The following is a 19,665-nucleotide window of genomic DNA, read 5'->3' on the forward strand; positions in this document are numbered from 1 at the left end:
TGAGAGGAGGGTGTAAATAAAGCTGCTGGTCCAGGAAACCAAGGTGTGTGTTGGACAGGTTCTTGGGGTCTTGCTAGGCTTTGTGAAGCCTCTGAGTTGGGAGATGCCCCCACTGGCCTATCATAAACACAAAGCAGGTGGCACCTGGAATTACCAATTGAGATGACCTTACTGAGACCAGAATAGACTCGGGGAAGGAACAACACAGCCTCAAAAAAGGTTGAGGATTTGCAATTACAGAGCATCCTTAAGACGTCTGGCAAAAAATAAACATCGTTTGCGCATCAATGCTTCTCCCATATCACCTCTACAGCTCCTGAAAGGTGTCAGCTCTTGCTCCTTTAAGGAGGTTGTGCTTATCTGATCCAGTGGGATACTGATTTCTAGATATGGTTTTGTTGTTGTTCTAAGATTTGTGGGCTTATGAATAACAAAATACTTAGATTGTGCAAGCCTGAAATCCGTGTGAGGGGTGTGTGTGTGTGTGTGTGTGTGTGTGTGTGTGTGTGTTCATCAGTTGGTGCCACTGATTCCTCTTTGACTGGGTCAAGAGTCACAGAGGAGCTTCCACATGGGAGCCAAGAAAGCTGAAGAGAGAGTGCTAGAGCTCAAGACGCCGGTGGGCATGGAAAGACTCCTGCTTGCTATTCCTGTTGCTGAATATTCGCCCGGCCCCAGGAAATCTCAGCGCCTCTGTTTTCCTATTTGTAAAAAGGGCTCTATCTCCGTGGCCTTTTCTAGCTCCCCCAAGGAATCAGGTCTCCACAAATGGCTTGGCACGTGGCACTATAAACCCAGCACAGATGGTGGTGTAGACCTGGGCTAGAGGGGACAGCAAGTAAGGGTCCAGGAGGAAGACAGAGTATGGCTTGCCTCTCCTCTGGAGCGCACTTCAGTGAACGTTTCTTGGGAAAGCTGACTGTGGCTGAGTTTACCCCAGTGACACCCATAATCCCAGACAAGGTCATAACTCTGAGCTTGACCTTCCTCCCAGACAGAATCCCTGTGGAGGGAGCGCTGGAGGTCAGTGAGGGCTTTGGGTGGGTTCAAGGAGACTCAGGGAGCCTGGCCTGAGGGGTCCCCATGGGGTGATCAGCCCAAGGGTCAGCAGACTGAGTCCAGTTTTCATTCCTAGTTTATCAACTAAGATTAGAATATTTATTCCCCTTTCTCCAGAATATTTTAGGGACTTGAGGTAGGGTTGATCCTAAACAAGACTGTGAAGCAGATAAATTTAGCCTTTAGTGTCAGTTTTTGCTCCCACATTTCCCATTTGGAGGCTGCTTCCCCTCCTCTGCCTCCCTTTCTTCCCTTCAGCTATCCCACTGCATCTGGAGCTCCAGAACGTTCCAGTTTTTTCTGCCCATCCTCTGGCAAAAATCTACTTTTTCTAAAACTCTTTCCGAGGGCTAAAGCTCCCAAAGTGAATCCGATGAGCAAAGTCATACTCTAGGGATAAAAACAATGACTTTACATTAGTCTTGCAAAATAAAAACCCGAGGACTTCCAGCCTCTTACTGAGTACCATCAGGGGTCCACAGGTGGTGGGGAGATAGTTTCAGTACTGCTTACAAAATTCTTTCAGTAGAACCCTCTTTTGCCCATCAGATTTCAGATGTACTCAGTTTATCTCAAGCCTATGATTGCATAATTATTTAAACCGAAGCTCAGATGGCAGATTTCCATCCTGGGGATACCCTGGAACTTGCTGAGAAGGAATGTGAAGCGATTGCCACATACAAGGGAAAGAACCTTGGGATAGATTGGTAATGTCTGCCCAGGAGAAGACGAGGACACACACTTGCACAGTGCAGGTGTTTATCATCCTTGAGGGACCTAGGTGGAGCCCATGGTAGACGCCGACCTGTCTCTCTGGCCTGAGAAGTGTCACCTACAGCCTTGTTCCTAGAAGTGGGGTCCTCAGAACAGCAGCATCAGCATCACACAGAAGCTTGTTAGAAACACAGAATCTCAGGCCCCCCAGCCCCCCCACCCCACTCTACTCAATCCAATTCTGCATTTTCACAAGATTCTCAGAGGATTCATAGGCACATTAAAGTCGGACACAAAGAGTCTAGTGGGTCTTCCTGCCAGTTGTCACTCCTGAAGGTTCTCACTGCTAGAGCAAGCTCTGCTTGCCTGGCTCCTCTCCCCAGGGACTGTGCATCTGTTTTCTACAACCACAAATCAGCAGGAACAGGGCTGCTCCCTGTGTGAATGGGGGACATTCCCTTCACCCCTGTATTTGGGAAGTTTAATGATAGGGCTATTGTGTGCTGAACCAAGCCATGTTTCTCTTACCACCATGTTGCTTCTGTCCCCAGGCGATCTATAAAATGGTTTCCTCTGTAATGAAAATGCCTGAAGATGAGTCAACCCCAGAGAAAAGGACAGAAAAGATCTTCCGCCAGATGGACACCAACAGAGATGGTAGGAGGCCGGGGCTGCTTTGTTTTGCTCAGAGCGGGGGATGCTGGAGGGGCTGCGGGTAGGGCAGGGAAATGCCACTCAAGGACATGATATTAGCCACAAGGATCGGGCTGACAGCCCTTCATGAAAATGGCTCATCCTGCATGCTCTCTGGCAGGGCAAGATGGAGGACCAAGATGGGGACAGGCCTAGGCCACAGCAGGCTGGATCCCTGCAGGCCAGCTAATCAGAAAGCAGGGAGGGGCTTGGTGTTGTTCCACCCAGACCCCAAGAGCTTTCACCCCAGCCTGCCCAGGGGATTAGTCTCCTGCGCATGCTCTAAGGTGCTGAGTTTCTGGGCTCAAGGGGCCTCCTTCAGCCCCTAGAGGAGAGAGGACTGAGGTGGCCAGTAGGTTCCACTCTGAAAGTGCCACCCACAATTCAAATCCAACAAAGGGATGCAGAGCAAAGTTAAAAGGAAGGCTGGATTTCAAACTCAAGAAGAGTGGATTTTAGATGTTGGGTTGCCAGATAGAATACAGGAGGCCCAATCAACTTTGAATTCTGGATCAACAACAAATGATTTTTTCATATAAGTGTGCCCTATGCAATATTTGGGACATACTTATACGAAAAATTTGTTGTTTATTTGAAAGTCAAAGTTAGCTGGGCATCCTGTATTTTATTTGCCAGATCCGGCAACCTTATGTAGACGTAAGACCTGAGTGTAAAGTGCTAAGCACAGAGCCTGGTCCATAAGAAGTCCTGGGTCACCTGTGGCTCCTGCTGTTATTACCTGCTCCCCTGTCCTGCTGGGCGTCCCCAGCAAGTCTTGTCAGCGATGTGCAAATGCACTCGTGTGCCCCAGACGGTGCTGGTGGACAGAATGCTGGGAGACTTTGTAGCAGAGTGAGCCTCTCTTTCTGTCCCACGCTCTCCGGGGCACCAGCTGCCTGAAAACCTGGGTTTGTAGGGTGCGGGCCGATCCGCTGGCTTTGCTTCCTCTATAAAAAGGTGCCACGACATCCTATTTCCCCTATGCCTCTTGATGCACAGCAAACAGTTTGCTTGTTTTGCAAAGACTAAACAAACGGGATTATTTTAATAGTTAATGAACTCACTGATGTCAAACTGCGCATTTTGCTGGAGCTCCAGGGGAGCATAGGTGGGTGTGCGATCTGCTCTCGCCCAGCCCCCTCCTTAGAATAGGGCTGCAGGATGGGAGAAGATCCAGATGCCGCAGGATGAAACCCTCACTGTGTGTCGATCCTAGGTGAGAAGTTAGGGCCTCTCCACTGGGCTCTGCTACAGTGGGATCACAGAGCCCTGGTGGGGTGAGCATTCCCAGAATGCACCTCACTGCTGAAAGCCCTGTGCTTTCCTAAGGGAAAGTCTTGGGTTTAAAGAAAATATGGGGGTGGGAGCTGTATAGGGAAGGAGGAGGGGATTTAAGTCTGAGAGCTGTCAGAGGAATCTTAGCCAACACCGGAGACTTGGTGCACAGCTCAGTGCTTAGCTTCTGGACCCCGAGGGCAAGGTCACCCTCCTGCCTGGAGCAGAGGCCTCGCCTAGAGTCTCCTGCCCTCAGATTCCTCTGGGTAGAAGCTCTTTGCATGTAACCCCTGGCCTCTGACTGAAGAGAACATTCTGGGCCCACAGGCAAATTAGCCCAGGAGACAACTTGGAAGCACATGGGAGCCAGATGTTGAATGCAGGGTTGAATGCAGGGTTTGCTCTGCTACTTCTGGCGTGCGGTTCCCAGCACCTTCCTTCCAGAGATCCTGAGGTGTTAAGTGATCGCTCCCATTTCTCTTCCCTCACGCCAGCCTTCTGAACCCAAGAAGTCACCGCTTTTACCACTGCCTCAGCAGGGGCACAGCTTCTAAGAAATGGCCAGGACACAAAGCTTGGAGGGGGGCTGCTCTACGTAATAAAAATAAATAGATAAATAAGTTCCTGTCTTTCTCTATCTTGTAGATAAAGTGAATTTGGTTAAGCCAGAACTAGGCTCTGGGGGAGGAGGTTATGGCTAAGGGGAAGACATACTTGGTGTCTCTGAGGGGTGGGTAGGTGAGGTCTCCAATAGACAGCACCCCCTCGGTCTGGGTTTGAAATAAGTTGAGAAATAAAAGAGCACTAGTTGAGGCCGGAGGACTCAGCCTCACTGGAGCGAGCGGTTTAGTGTTCCAGCGTGAGGACATGCGCACAAACCCCCAGCAGCAGGGAGCAGGGCAGGCACCCCATGATCCGCGGAGGGCAGGCGGAGCAAGTCCTCTCTGGGGCAGCTCCTGCCGCGAGAGAGAAAGAGGGCGGAGCAGAGTGAGAATGCACAACAGTTCCTCCCAAGGAGGGACCCTCCTGGAAGCACCAGGAATGGGGGAGAATCTTTGTCTCCTCCCAAAACAATATGACAGAGGGAACTTCTGGAAGGGAATTCAACACATTCTCCAGCTTACGCAGAAAGGAAAGGGACACGGGGAAGGAGTGGGGTCCGGGGCGGCCTCATCTCCCTCCTCCAGCCCCTCAGGACAGGAGGAAAGTGCCCTGATTGACGGGAGGGACCCAGCGGGTCACCCCTCTGCCTCAGGCACATCACCCTTCCTTCGCCTTACCTAGGATGGGGGTGCAGCCGTCCTCACACCTCCGACAGAAGGGCTCCTCCCCCAGATATCTGTGCAGGCCTCTGTGCCCACATGCAGGGCGAGGGGCTCTCGCAGCAAACCTAAGTATACCCGAGTGACCTGAAGGAGCCCGGAAGGCTCCCAGGGACACCGTGGGAACGGCCCCGGTGCTGCGAGAGCCCAGCTCGGTCTCATAAGGGCTCGGGCCGTTCGTCCCACAAATACTGAGTGAGCCCCTCCGGGGCCGGCGCCTGCGGCGGGAAGGGCCACCCATCCCGCGCCGGGGCCGGGCAGCAGTGGGCTCCCGGGAAGCACTGTGCCGGGCTAGGGCTACGTGCTGGCTTTGCGACTGTGAACAAGACCCTGCCCCGCGGGTCTCACAGCGGAAAGACACAGCGTGGGCTTCGCAGCAGGTGTGAGTGAGACGGTGGGGAGGCGAGCGTCGCTGCCACCAAGAGGCAGTGGGAAGTGTAAGTTCGCGCAGCCACTGCCAGCCGCCTCAACCGTCCTCTTGCCTTCTAGGAAAACTCTCCCTGGAAGAGTTCATCCGCGGGGCGAAGAGCGACCCGTCCATAGTGCGCCTCCTGCAGTGCGACCCCAGCAGCGCCGGCCAGTTCTGAGCCCCGCACCCCACGTTGCAGAGCCGCTTGTGTTCCCTTTTGATTTTTCTTTTTAACAATTTTTTTTTTTTTTTGCCAAACAATATCGACGGTGATGCTGTCCCCCGTGCGGTCAGATGCACCTTCCTCCGTGACGCCTTCAGCTTCTTTTGTCGTGGACGCTTCGTGGGAATGGCCAGAGCCCCAACGCGCTTGTGGAGAGCATGGACAGTGCTGTCGTGCGCAGACTTTGTGGTGTTCATTGTTCTGACGATTTTTCGTCGTTATTATTATTATTTTCCTTTTGATTCTAATGTTTCTGTTCTAAAACCGAAGACTGGGGGAGGCAAGAGAAGGGAAACCAATCCAGTCCCAGTGATTCTAATTGCAAGCTTCCAGAGGCTCGTCTGAAAAAGAAAGCTCCCCAGCGGGGTCTGTTGTCACACAGCCGTAGGGGTGATGGCACCAGATGCTGGATTCCCCAAGGGCAAGTCACCCTCGGGGGGCCATGCTATTAGAGGGACCTGGGGAATTCCCCGGTGGGGGCCCACACCGCCCTCTTCCCCCGCAGACTGCAGTTTCTAAGCTGTGAACATTTCAAGGTAAATTAATAGAGGAAAAAGATAGCTCAGCTATTTTTTCACAGGTTTACACTAGTTGAGCTAAGATGAGTTTCTTTGGAAATTAAACACAAATGGTAACTTATATTCCAAAACCAGACCCATCTTGTTGCCTATTGTGATTAAAAAAAAAAAAAAAAGACTGCTGTATATAAAATATCAGGTGTTGCAGACCAAATTAAGTGTTTTGCCTTGTTTAAATGAAATGCATGTTTAGTGAGCACTAATACAATCTTATTACAGAAGACTGTTTTTAGTAGCTTATTGTGAAGTAAGCCAACTATAATGAATGTCTATGTCTTGTTTTAAAGTTATATCTGTCTTTGCACAAATGCACCAATCAACAGGTATATTTTATATATTCCAGAAAAGTACAAAGTAACCATGACTAGGGCCCAACCTTAATTTTGAATGCTTTTCCAGAGTGATAGTGCCTGGAGAATGAGGCAGAGCAGGTGTAACTGGGCTATGTCAGTTGGAGCACCACTGAAGGTTAATATTTATGAGAGATATGAGGCAATGGCTTGCTCTCAGCTCAGCTGCTCATTGATAGTATTAGATTGGAGGTGTGATGTTTTTCTCAGCAGATCAATATTCTGTAGAACGGAAAAAAAAATAGCATAACTTCTTGGGACTTCCCAATGGTTTAATCCATGTGTTTGGTTAGGGAGCCATATCTGGAATGTTGACTTTTCCATGCCCCAGTGGCCCTTCGAGGACTCAGAGGTTGGGCAATCATCTGATTCACCAAGAAAAAGGCATGGGCAAGTGCGTCTGCGATTTCCGAGGCCCACTGTGGGGAATCCAAAAGTATTTTTTATCATCATGTTCTTTGAAGGCAGATTTCTATTTCTAGAAGTGACAGCACAAATTTGAGTTGCTCTTTGGTCTGGTGACCTCATACACACTAACTTGAAATTTAAGAGTAAAAATTGCTGGTAACAGGGGAGTCGTATTTTCACAAACAGTAGGCAGGGGAAGCCCCAATACTCAAGGATGTAAATGGGGGGAACCTGCCCCAAGAGAGGGCAGAGAGGTCCCAGTGGGTGTGTCTGTTGCCAAGCTACTTCCTGTAGACCATGAACCACAGAAAGATAAACATCATAACTATGAGGAAAATGATGCTGAGCCCATTCTAACCTCCAGATTCCTGTGTTACTTGAGTCCATTTTAACTGATAGCAAAAATTGGAATTTGTGTGGTTGACTAAAATGAACCAACTTTGCAGGGTAAAATTTTGAGACCTGGACTTGGTAAAATAATCATAATCTTCCTCCGAGTGTCAGTTTCTCATAGTGGTTCTGTACTGAGACATGCCAAATTCCTCCATGGGCCAAGTGGTAAAATCTGGCTTTGAAAAATAGGGAATTAACCTAAGACATGGAGAGCAGAGTGGGTGAGGGGGCCCAGCACCTCTATCGGTTGTGTTCCGGAGGTGTGTCCCACTTTATCCTGCTCCGGATTGAAGGCCTAATTCTTCCTTTTAGTTCTCCTTAAACAGTGGAGTCAGTTAATGTTTGGGAAAGCCCACCTGGGCTCTGCCTCAGTCATGACATCTTGTTGAGCCAGACTCACTCTGTTCCCTAGAAGCTAGAGCTGGAGTGAGGAGCAGGGAAGAGGGTCTCCAGCTGCTTAGGAAGGACAACGAGCCAGACGCATGGCTAATGAACGCCAACATGCCTGGGATGTACCAAAATAGTCCTCGTCCTGGCCTGCCATTGACCGTGGCTGTATTTTCTCGAGGGTTGTTTTTCTCTCCTCCTTCCCAGGCAGGCCTCTGTGTGTCTAATCCAATGCACTCAAGTTTGGCCAAGGGACTCAGCAGCACCCGGAAGGCTGAATGCCTAAAGGTTTATGTCATTCCTGTGCTGGGCTGTCCATTGTCATTGCTGCGTCGAGAGACCTCTGGAAATGGAGTCTGTTCTGTCTGAAATCAAGCCAGCCTGTGATGTTCAAGGGACTGGAATAAAGTGACTTACGACTTGAAAGATGATCCAGAGTAGCCGTCTATGTTCTTGTTTAGGGTGGGGAAGGGCTGCTGAGGGTACTGTCTCATCCCATTTATGTGCCCCAGGGGGCACTTCCACAAGTGGATTTAACAACATGTATATCTGTAAGTCCCATCATGTGGAGTGGCCTGTATATCAGCTGACTTTGTGTCGCTCTAGCTTGCCATTCGAGCATGCTGATTGTTTAGTATGATTGTCTGGGACATGAAGTTTCCATGCCTAACTGCTGCTCCAGCTGAATCTGTGCCCGAGTGAGGGTCCAGGTGCTGACACTGGCCTCCTCCTGGGTGTGGTTTCTGCCCTAGAGACACAAGGAACCAGGGTTTGTGAAGGGGAGGATGGGAGGGACTGCTGAGCCCAAAGCCCTGTCCTAAAGCATTCTTGGTCTATATATGGGCTTCCTTACTTCCCTCCACTCATGGCCTTCACTTTCTTCTCACATCCTCTCCTTCTTCACAACTGCAGCTGCAAACTCTAGTCCGAACATTAGGCACAATAGAAGGAGAAACTGAGGCAACTTCCTCTTGAGTGGGAAATTAATATCCTCCTCTCCCCTCTCTCCACCTCTCAGTCTAGAGAAGAGTCAATAGAAAAGACAACATGATACAAAGCCCACACCCTCCAAGCCAGTTCAGATCATGGTGTTTGTTTTTTGTTGCTGTCACTGGCCCTGCCTCCAGCACAGAAGGCCATTCATGTAGGAAAAAGGGGCTAAATGTAGGTGCCTCGTGGGCCAACTAGACTTCATGTAGGAGTTGAGTTGGCCTGGAGGGGAGTCTTTTTCCACTTCACACAGTTTCTCTCTATGGACCCGCAATGGCCCTGATACTCATGAGTGTTGAGCATGAATAATATCATGTCATTCATTGCAATGATGGTGAGAAGGTGGCTGGGAGCCTCCAACATGATTAGAAGCCTGTATTCCCACACCTGTTGGAGGCCAATCTGGCAATTTCCAGCAAATTTCCAAGCCTGAGGCTCCTATTTTCAGGGCATTGTCCCGACACCTCAACCCAACTGGATCCCCTCACAGCCTAGTTCAGGCATGGAGGGTATACACCAGTTGAGAAGGAGTCCGAGTGTTCTCTCAGTCAAGGTAGGGAGGAGATCACAAGAACTGTCTTTGAAAGAAATGGAGATGCTTCACACATGCCTCTCTTGTCTTTGTCCGGAGGATGCTCAACACTCTCCTGAAATTTTCTGTTTTTGAGGTAGCTGAAGAAAGAAGAGAAAGGAGAAACAACAAGAAGAACATTGAAGCCACCTAAAATAGAGATGGTTGCAGAATGAAAAGATGTTCAGGCCAAGTGTATAACCAATGGTATATGCATTTCAAACAGGTTTCTGCACACTTGAATGCTGACCATGTCTCCAGGACTTACATAGGTCCTGGGCGCTTGCTGCACTGGGTGTTAATGTGCCATGCATGGTCCCAGACATCCCTGGGGTTGCAAACAATGATCCCTCTAAGAACATTCCACAGTGTGGAGCTAACCCCCTAGGGCAGCTCAGAGGGGGCCAGGGCCTCAGGGAGGCTTATTCCCTGACTTCTTTTCTCAGCACTATTCAGAGAGATGGATGGCATTTTAATAGAGCTCTAGAAGAGATTGTGAAAATACTTCAAAATTCTGGGCAGCTTGGCCTGCGTACTCCTATTACTCACAGCTCTGCTAGCAGTATACCACACATGTGTAGACAGACAGATGGACAGAATCTCTCAAAACGTATCTTTCCAATATCAGTATTTAACCATTTTATAGGGCTCACATTGAGTGTTTAATGGCAACCCAACACAGTACCAAGACCTATATTCTTGGAAGTATGTTGAGGGGTGGTAGGAGATATTAGCAAGGAAGTAGGAGACCAAGCTCGCAGCTCAGCTGGTAAGTTCGGTCCAGCACCTTGAAAACAACTACAAAGTAGCTTATGCCTCTGTCTGATGGCAGAGCAGAAATCAAGTTCTTTCCTGAGTGGCGCATGAGAGGTGTTTGCTACCCAGGGAACAAGCAGGTGACATTTGCTGTTAGTGTCCTGTCGACATCCTCTTCCTCTTTCGCTGCTTCTGGTTGATCAGAGGCCCCCCACTGTGTTTCCTAGAATTCCTGAGTCTCCGAAATGAACCCATGCACCCATTTAGCAGAACTCAGAGAAGTGTAGAGATGAAGGACCCCTAGGAACACAGGGTGTATCATACTAAGGTGGTAGACCAGAAAACCCACTTGGAGTATGTTTACTTATGAAAGTAGAGCCCCAGTGAATCTCTCTTGGAGACCTTTTCAGAAGGGGTTGGCTGTGGTGACCACAGAGGTGCCGGTTCAGATCTTCCGTTACGAGAACCTGCTGCTGAAAGCACAACTGATTGACAGGCTCCAGCTGCAACTTTTGGAGCCACCTCAGTGTTCACTCTGAGGCCACATCACCGGGGCTTCTCCCAGTCAATGACCGCCCATAGCAAGGGTATTAGAATTGGGCCATTCTTGCCCCAAATGGGATTCTTCCCACAGGTGACCTTTGTTGGGGGACTCTCCATGGGCCTGGCTGAGGCAGTCTGAGGCTCCTCCTGCCCAAGCTTCCTTCCCTCTCTCCTTTTGCAGGGGTCAGTCTGCACGTTCTCCCTGTCTCTTCCTGCTCATTTCCCCTTTGTCCTTCACATGAATTCCCTCAATAAATCTCTTGAACATCTAATCCCATCTTGGCTTCTGCTTCTTGGAGGATCTGAACTGACACAATGACCATCTCCTTCCCCATTCCTGTTGACCCTCAGACACATGGGCTCAGACACTCGAGTTGGCAGCTCTCCCAAAGTGGGGTTCACGTTTGGTGACTGCTCATCACGTTGTGAAAGGCTGAGGGGAAGAGTGGTTTGTATGCCTAAGGACTGGGGTGATGACAGAGACCTGACTCCCCCAGGGTAAGCCCCTATTATTATGCTGATGATGCCAGGCCATTATCACTTTGTACATCAGCACCTCTGAGGGCAGACTGCTCTAACCTGCCTCTTTGTCCTCAGCATGGGGCACAGCACATGGTTCATAGTGACTGGACTGAATTAGTATAGGGAGCCGAAGGCAAGAGCTGGTACTGGACCCTATGGCCTTGACAATTGGTCACCCTCACCTACCCAACCAGAGTCCCAGTACAGGGAGGTGGGAGAGGGGGTGGCATACATGGTGAGCAAAGTTCACCAAACAGCAGGACCATAGCCACAGGCCAAAGGAGGGGCTGTCTCAAGGGAGATGTGGAGAGCAGCTGCATCCTCAGCAGGCCTCGAGCCTCTGAGGGAATGCATTCAGACCCCCCCCGAGGCTGTGGAACAGGGATCATGACAAAAAGGCCTTGTGGCCCATTTCTAATCCCATGATCTCTCCAGAAGCTTCCTCAATAAGCACTTCCCAGCATCCTCTTCTCTGCCCACTGGTCCAGGCAGAGAGGCTGCTGGGGATACCACTGGGGTTGAAGTTAGTCAGAGAAGGCTTTCTCAAGGCAAATTTTCAGCCAAGATTTGGAAGCTATGGACGTGGATAGACAGAATGTGAGATGTGGAAGAACGGAGAAACGCTGCTTGTTTGGAACAGAGAGGCTCTCGGGAGATAATCATGGGTGACGGTTGAAGGAGTGTGGGTGGGTAGTCACTGAGGAAACACCAATAAGTACTTGGATAATGAATCTGGGTGTTTGCATTTGAGCTGACAGATATTAGCGCGAGCCTCTGTGTTCCAGGGCAAGGGACTGTTGTGATGAAATTGGAGTTTCGGCCACATGATTTTAGCCTCTGTGTAGGGGTTGATGCAGATGAACTAAGGAACCGGAAAGCTCTTGTGATAATTCAAGTGGGGGTGAGTAAGCTGGGTGTGAGGAAGAAGTGGACAGATAGACCCTACTCCCCGCGCTGAGGAAGTCGTCAAGAATAACTATTTGTTGGCCCGTCATGGTCACACTGAAGGCCCCTTGATTTCTTCAGGCCTCTTATTTCACCCTGGGGTGGGGCTCAACAAGGCAGCCAGAAGAGGAAATGCCTGCTGTGTTGAAGCCCAGGACCTGAAGGTGCCCAAGAGGAGTCGAGAATCTTCCAGGTCACACCAAGCCTTCTTTGCAATGAGGCAAAGAGCCCCAACACCCACCTCACGGAAAGCACCAGACACCGTCGATTACTCTTACATTATGAATATTTATTTTTTTCTTCTTAAAAATGTACAAAAAATAAAATAACTGTATTTATAGTTTATAGATTCCCCTTCTCCCATTTACAAAACTATTAAGTTACATTTGCCTTTTTTTTTTAAACAAGAGCAAATTGTCCATCCGTCAATCTTCCTCACTTATCTTTAAGAAAGGGCCGTTCACAGAATTTGGCACAAACCCTCTGTTTCTCTTGCATTTTCATGATTTTAAATAAGAAGGAAAATAAATGTTTGATTCATTTCAGGCTCCCTAAGTTTCTGGGCTGGAACACGCTTAGTATTTTAGGATCCAATGCCAAGATGGACATCTGACTGCATTTTTCTGTTGGTCTCAATTTCCAAACACCTGTAAAGTCTAAGTAATTTGGGTATGTATAAGAAAAACACTTGTTTCATGTGTCCCTCATCTTACATGGACTTTAAAGAAAAAGCTTATTTATTTGAGTGTGATTAATTTAAGGGACCAAAAAAAAAAGAGGAGGCAAGTTTTCCTATCTTTCTGGAGTGTTTTTGCTTGGGAAATTTCGCTCATCAAAGCTCTGCTAACATACACAGCGTAGGATACTTCAAAGCTAAGCCATGGGCACTCAGAATGCAGAGGGGACGTGGTCAAGATGAGAGACAGATCAGATGGGAGGTGACACTCAGAACCACTCTTCGTGGCCCTGACCTCATATTCTTTGTTCTGGCAGTGGTCACCATAATGATTGCTCAGGAACCGAGGACAAACACAAAAGCATCTCTGATTCATCCCCTGCTGAGGGCATGCCGAGCAAACACTTTTCCACAGAGGCTACAGAGAGAAGGGTAGGGAACCTGTGTCAGACTGCCAAGAATTTTGTCTTTTCCTTGCTCTGGAGTCCTATGCTCCAGCCCAATAGTATCTGCCATTACGACTGCCAATCATGCTTGAAACCACCCCGAAGGCGAGGAGTGTGGGAAGTGCATAGTACATCATGTATTTCCAACACTGAGTGTGTCCATCTTAGAACAGAGCCCCATTAGTACCCAGGAGGGTCCCCAAGTGGCTTCTCTAGGGCATGGCAGTCACCGAGTAGAGAAGAGCTGGATCCAGGATGCAAATCTTTGGCACCACAGGGAGGAGTAATGTATCCAGAAGACATATAGAAAGGGGCCCCCTTACCACCCCCGAGAGATCTTCCTAGGCACAGCACCTGCTCTCCATTCCATTCAAATCCTCTGCAGCCTCAAGGAGACACAGCTGGGCTGGAAGCAGCTTTTCCATCCTGCTCTGGGCCTCAGGGGCAGACGGGGTGGAGGGGCAGGGAGCCCTTGGAGGGGGAGCCCCCAGGTAAGACGTCAAAGTGCTTTACAAACAGATCTAGGCCCTTACATAGAACCTGTCCTAGATCCGGGACCTTGGCTGGGGGATGTGCCTGGCTACCAAAAAGCTAGTGCTTCAACCCACATGGGTGAATGCAAACCCTAGACCCCCACCTGTCCCTGCTGAGAGAACAGCGGCCCAGGATGGGTCAGGATCTCGTGATTGTTTAGGGAAGCATTTTTCTCCTCTTCATCTCCCAGGGCATGGAGCGGGAGGACAAGACCCCTCTCTCCCAGTTCTCTGGAGGCTGGTTTCCGGAGTTCTGGGGCATTCTCACTCCTACCCTCCCTCCAAATCCAGCAGTCTGGAGCAGAGGCAACTGATCTCTTCCTCTCCGGCCGAGGCCCAGGAGGCAGTCTGCCTGTGGATTCAGAGCTGAGCTGCTGGCGCTGCTCTCAGAACTGCAGCTGGGCTTTAAGGGGACCACTTGAGATGAAGGACATGCTTGTAAACTGTGAGGCACTACACAGTGGCCAGGAGCCACATGATAGCCACGAGTTCTGCAGTGGCCCAGCAACAGGGCCCTGAGGGCAAACCCCCTGCAGTTTTTCCAGAAAGCTCGGGCAGTGCTGACACCAAAGCTGGAGAAGCTGGGTCCTCAGATAATCTGAGAAGGAGAGTCAAGCAAAGCACATCACCAGGAGATAGATGAACACGGTGGCGTCCAGGGTGGTCGTACCCTGGAGAGGGAATAGGGTTGCCTCTGTGGACAGGGAACCAGACCCCGGGCACGCCCACTGGAACGTCCATCTTGGCCCCCACTGCAGTCACCTGACACCCCAAAAACAACATCCCTAACCCAGCTCACCTCCTGAACAGCACAGAGGCAGAAACCTCTTGTAGAAAGCAGAGTCCTCAGGTACGTGCCTCCAGCAGGCCAGTGGCAGTAAACATGCCCACATACCACAGGTAAAATATATTATTGCAATATTATAAACACTATGTACATGATCGCCAGACACACCTTCTGCCTTCCTTACTAATTACATGGTAGCTGAATGTCTTCCCGTACAAGGCCTGGTGGCCACTCGCTAGGAACCCTGGAGGTATTTAGCAAGATGACCCTCCCCAGAGCAACCTGAAGGATTTTGACCAGTAAAGGGGCATCCACCTCTCACCCCACCTCTGATGACTGCGCCGAGAAGCAGCTCGTTTTGTCCATCCACTCAGGAGAAGTGGAAAGGTGAGATAGAAGGGACAAGACTTCCCGAGTTCTTCAGGATGAATGGATTGGCGTGTCTCCCCTGAAGGGGAGGGCTCTGGACGGTGTCATCTGGAGCCAGCAGTGACCTGCAGAGCCCTGGCGGGCCTGGACCCCAGGCTCTGGAGAAAGGTGGACAATAAATAAGGATCTGACAGGTGCAAGGCCCCTTCCCAAGGGGCTCGGCTTCAGTTCCACAGAAGGAGCTGGTAGATGAGCCAAACACACTGACAAGGAACGGGGCTTTGTGGCCGGCCCCGCTCCCCAGCGCGGTCGTGTAACAGCAGGTGTGCGATGGGGGGAGGGGGGTCTGCGGGTTCTGGGGCCTCCATCTCTCTCGGGGAGAAATGCACTGAGGGCTCCTGCCAAGGGGATGCTGAGACCAGTACTCAGATTTCCATGAGTGTGATCTTGAAACCTTCCACCATGCTCTCCATGTTGAGGATGAAGGTGTCTTCATTCGAGTAGTGCTCAATGATGTTGTCATCCATGTTCACCAAGATGCTGCCAGAGGGGTGCGGGGGGAGAAACAAAGATGCAATGAACAACGTGCTCAGTACAAGGGCAGGCTCCAGGCTGGGGGTTCCCTTAGCCATTCTTTTTAAGGGAGGCTGCGAGGGGTGGAGGAGAGAAGAGAAAAGGCAGGAAAAGAAGACCCTCATATTTTCTTTCCCCAGAAAGCAGTGTGAGGAAAGCAAAGCCTCACTTTCTCAGAACTAACCTCATGATACCTTATTAAACAGGACTTCAGAGATCGTTCAACTCAACCCTCCTGCTTTATAGATTGGTAAACTGAGGCCCAGAGCAGTTAATAGAGCCTGAAATCAGAGTTGCTGTTAACAGAGCCAGGAGCTAAATACTTAGGTCCCCTAACTATTGTTATATTAAACCATACTGCCTCTTGAATATGCATTTTAAAAAAGTACTTTGCACTTAGGAGGAAGAGGAAAATAAGCAAGAACTGCAGCTGGCCTTTGCTGAGCGTGTAATGTGTTCCCGTGTTTCAGAGCCCTTGTATTTAATCCTCACGGCAACCTTGAAGGTAGGTGTGATCGTCGCCATTTTGCCAATGAGAAAACTGAGCTCAGGAAAGTTGAATCACTTCCCCAAGTTCATTCAGCTCGTTCAGGGCTGAGCTAGGGTCTGAAACTAGTTTTGCCTCACTCTGAAGCTCAGACTTGACCACTTGTGACCCACTCCTTGGTTAACTATCCCCAGTGGATTTAGTTTTAAGAAAACCAACAACTTCCAGGGTCTGTCCATGATTTAGAAGTCCTTGGGCCAATCCCATTCTTTGAAGTCAGACAGATCTCAGTTTGGGAATGAAGAACTGATTCTATCATTTTACAGCTATGTGTCATCGGGCAAGTTGTTTAGCCTTTCAGAGCCTCAGTTTATTCTTTTCAAAAACAAGAATAACAACCCTGCTTTAGAAGGTTCTTGTTAGGATTAAAGTATTTAGCCCGGGGCCTGACACGGCGCTCAACGAGAGTGAAATGTTAGCACCATCGGCGTGTCCATCTGCACTGAGGTTTTGTGCCCAGCAGTAAGACCTTGAGACATGGCTCAAACCTCACCATCAAAGGAATGCACCCACCTATTGCACTGACCTTGCAAAGAATTGTAATCTGCATTTTAGCGAGCTTTCCAGGCCTCAAGTGGAGAGGGTTTCCTGCTTGACTCCCAATCAACCAAGAGACCGCATCACTCAGAAAGCCTGCTCATCAATTTCCTTTATGTGTGAGGCCCAGAGAAGAGTTTAAAGACCGATTTTCTGCTTTTTGTAGGAAAATAGCCCTGGAAGCTGACTCAGTGGAGACCCTCTCCTGGCACTAAATCTAGCTCCTGCAGCCTCTACTCTTAGAACCTCATACACAGGAAGCCCCAGGAGGACTGGTGGTGGTAGATAGCAGAATGTGGAGCTAAGCACTTGAGCTTTGGGGCCACAGACCTGGGTTCAAATCTCTGTTCCGCCTACTGAACATGAGACCTTGGGCAAGATGTTTAACCTCCATCTGGCTCAGTTTCCTCATCAGTAAATTAAGGATAAGAATGTGCCTCACAGAGTGGTGAGGAATAACAGACCAATGCAGATAAAGCACTAGCAGAGGACCCGGAACCTACTGAGCACCCAATAAATGAGAGCTATTGTTCTTAACACCGAGAACAAGCAGGTCCAACGATCGTTTGGATCATTTCGTTAATAATTACCTCACAAGAATCCTGTATGCCCCGAACCCCTCTTGTTCCTACTGTGCCACCCTGAAACCAACCCCAGGAACAGTCTGTGATTCCCAATAACCCCCAGTTTCTGCAGAGAAGTGACCCTGCCTCCCTCCCCACTTCTAGAGCCCTCTGTTCCACATGCCCATCCTGTCATTGGAATAGGGCATCTCAACCAACACCACGTCAATGCACTATCACTCTCCCTCTCATTAAAATTCTTCAAAATGCATCGTACTTGCAAGCTGCTAGCCATCCTTTGGAAGGATGACACACAATTTTAATGAAAGGTAGGCAAAAGACAGACAACATTTTTTCAAAAGGCACTATGTAGACATCTGATTTGGAAGTCAATTTAAGTTCAGTTTCTTTCTTACCCTTTTTTGCTTTTCTTGTAAAGCTTTGCTATCTTCTCCACAGGCAGCCCGTATTTCTCAGATATCTGTAACACCAATAACAAAAAGGCAGATGAGCACGGAAGGGAAGCCGAAGCAGAGGCAAGAAAGAAAGTTCCAATTTCATTCTCTCAGAGGTGTTCCTGGGCGCTAGTGCCCTATACTCATGAGTCAAGCTCTGAAAACACCTCAGTTGCAAGGCTCTCCCTTTTGACAATCATTCAACAAAATATCCAGCCACATGGGAATTTAATCTATGCTGAAGGCGTCATTCCAGACCAGTTGGAAACAGATGGACTGTAATCATGATGTTGGATTGAACAGGCAGCCATATAGAAAAAATTTAATAAGTTAAGCTGGATTCCTTCTTCACTTACATCAAAATAAATTTCAGATAGATCAAAGATTTACATGTAAAAGATAAAACCATAAAAGTACAAGAAGAAACTATGAGTCAATGCTTTGTATAGATATCATCTTCAAGTAAGGAAGATCTTTCCAAGCAAGAGAGAAAACCTGAAAAGGAAAAGGTTAAATGGTTGATAAAGCAACATTGAATTAAAAATAACAGTATAGCAAAAACCATCATAAAAAGCTGAAGACAAATATATGAGGAAACATTTTTGAAACACAAATGAAACATAGAACTAACTTCCTTAAGTGAGAAAGAACTCAGGCAAATCAAGAAAAAGACTAATCATTCAATGGGAAAAGGAAGAAAGCAACACAAAGAAGTAATTCACGGCTTTAAATACAATAGGACAATAAGCATATGAAAAAATACACCACCTCACTCCTAATTTTAAAATTTCAAATTTAAGCAACAGTAGGATACTACTTTTACTTTATCAAATTAACAAAAACTAAAAAATTGATAATACAGTGTCAGCCAGAGTATGAGAAACAGCGAAAATCATATTCCATAGATGGGAGAGCAAAGAGCTCAACCTTTTTGGAAGGTAATTTGGAAGAAGCTATTCCAATTTAAAAGGCCTATATCCTTTCACCCACATATTCCACATCTAGTAACCTGGCCCGCAGAAATACACTCGGATGTACGCGGAGCTTTAAAGCATCACTGTTCACGATAGAGAAAACTGTATCTAACAAACATCCATTAGGCACATTTTGATATTTTCACAGTTGAAAGCCATGCAGCCACGCAGTCATTAAAAGAAATGTGGGAAGCCTATATGAAAAAAATGTTCCTAACATACTAAGGGGAAAAAAAAAAAACAAGTTGCCAAACAGTATATATAGCGTGACCCCACTTGTATGTATAAAATATATGTAAGTAAGTAAACAGAAAATATTTGAAAGACCACCAATCTATTAACAGTGGCTACCCTGGAAGAATGGACAGAAACAAGGAGATTCTTTTACTTTTTATCTTGCACAATTCTGTACTGTTTATTTTATTTTTGCAATGATTGTGATTCACTTTCTTTTTTTTTTTTTTTGTGATTCACTTTTATAAATGCAAAGTAATAACAGTCGAGAGATGGATTCTGGAGAGACCTACCCTAAACGCCTTTCAGGACTTCTCTCTCCCAAATCCAATCTGCCTGCCTCTTCTGAGCCAAGCGGCTGGGGGGGGGGGGGGCTTCACACGTGGCTGGGGCAGCTGAGGTTTGGGACTGGGGCCACTGGCAGTCTAGCAGGGGCTAGAAAAAGGCTGAAGAGCCCGAGAGCAGAGGCGGAATAGCTTTGGATGCTGGGAAGAGCTTACTCTACAGAGAATCATAGGTGCCCCCTGTCTATCCCTACCACTGCACAAGAACTCCTTCACCCTCATAAGCCCAGAAGGAGAGGAACAGGTGGGCTGAGGGCTGAGAGAGCAAAAGGAGACTGGGGACCAAGCCTCCTGCCTGCTGCTCATCACTGCTCCATCGCTGCTGGGATTCCCCACAGCCACAACTAAGCTGGAGTGAGCCCGGTATGTAAAATAACACTGCCTATGGGCGGTGAAGACAAGGGCAGAACTCGTGTTGAAAGCATCTATTTGAACAGAACATAAAAAGCGCTTACGAAGAATATAAAAAACACTTATGAAGGTTGCTGT

General features: G+C 48.5%; 2 protein-coding genes across 7 annotated transcripts in view; one reads left to right on the top strand and one right to left on the bottom strand.

The window, feature by feature from the left end:
- Positions 1 to 8,261, top strand: part of NCALD (neurocalcin delta) — a 391,067-nt gene extending 382,806 nt beyond the window's left edge. Inside the window, exons 6-7 of the mRNA XM_087447567.1 lie at positions 2,325 to 2,430; positions 5,553 to 8,261. Coding sequence (XP_087303693.1) covers positions 2,325 to 2,430; positions 5,553 to 5,650 — 204 coding nt within the window. The 3' untranslated portion in view covers positions 5,651 to 8,261. The remainder of the gene's footprint in view (positions 1 to 2,324; positions 2,431 to 5,552) is intronic.
- A 4,145-nt stretch (positions 8,262 to 12,406) lies between these two features.
- Positions 12,407 to 19,665, bottom strand: part of GRHL2 (grainyhead like transcription factor 2) — a 160,175-nt gene continuing 152,916 nt past the window's right edge. For all 6 annotated transcript variants that reach the window (XM_087447570.1, XM_014788095.2, XM_014788094.2 and 3 more), the window contains 2 exons: positions 17,586 to 17,650; positions 12,407 to 15,489 (listed from right to left, as the gene is read on the bottom strand). In XM_087447570.1, coding sequence (XP_087303696.1) covers positions 15,375 to 15,489; positions 17,586 to 17,650 — 180 coding nt within the window. In that variant the 3' untranslated portion in view covers positions 12,407 to 15,374. The remainder of the gene's footprint in view (positions 15,490 to 17,585; positions 17,651 to 19,665) is intronic.

Source organism: Ceratotherium simum, chromosome 23 (assembly GCF_057802395.1).
Source record: "Ceratotherium simum simum isolate JZ-2026a chromosome 23, ASM5780239v1, whole genome shotgun sequence".
NCBI lineage: Eukaryota > Metazoa > Chordata > Mammalia > Perissodactyla > Rhinocerotidae > Ceratotherium > Ceratotherium simum.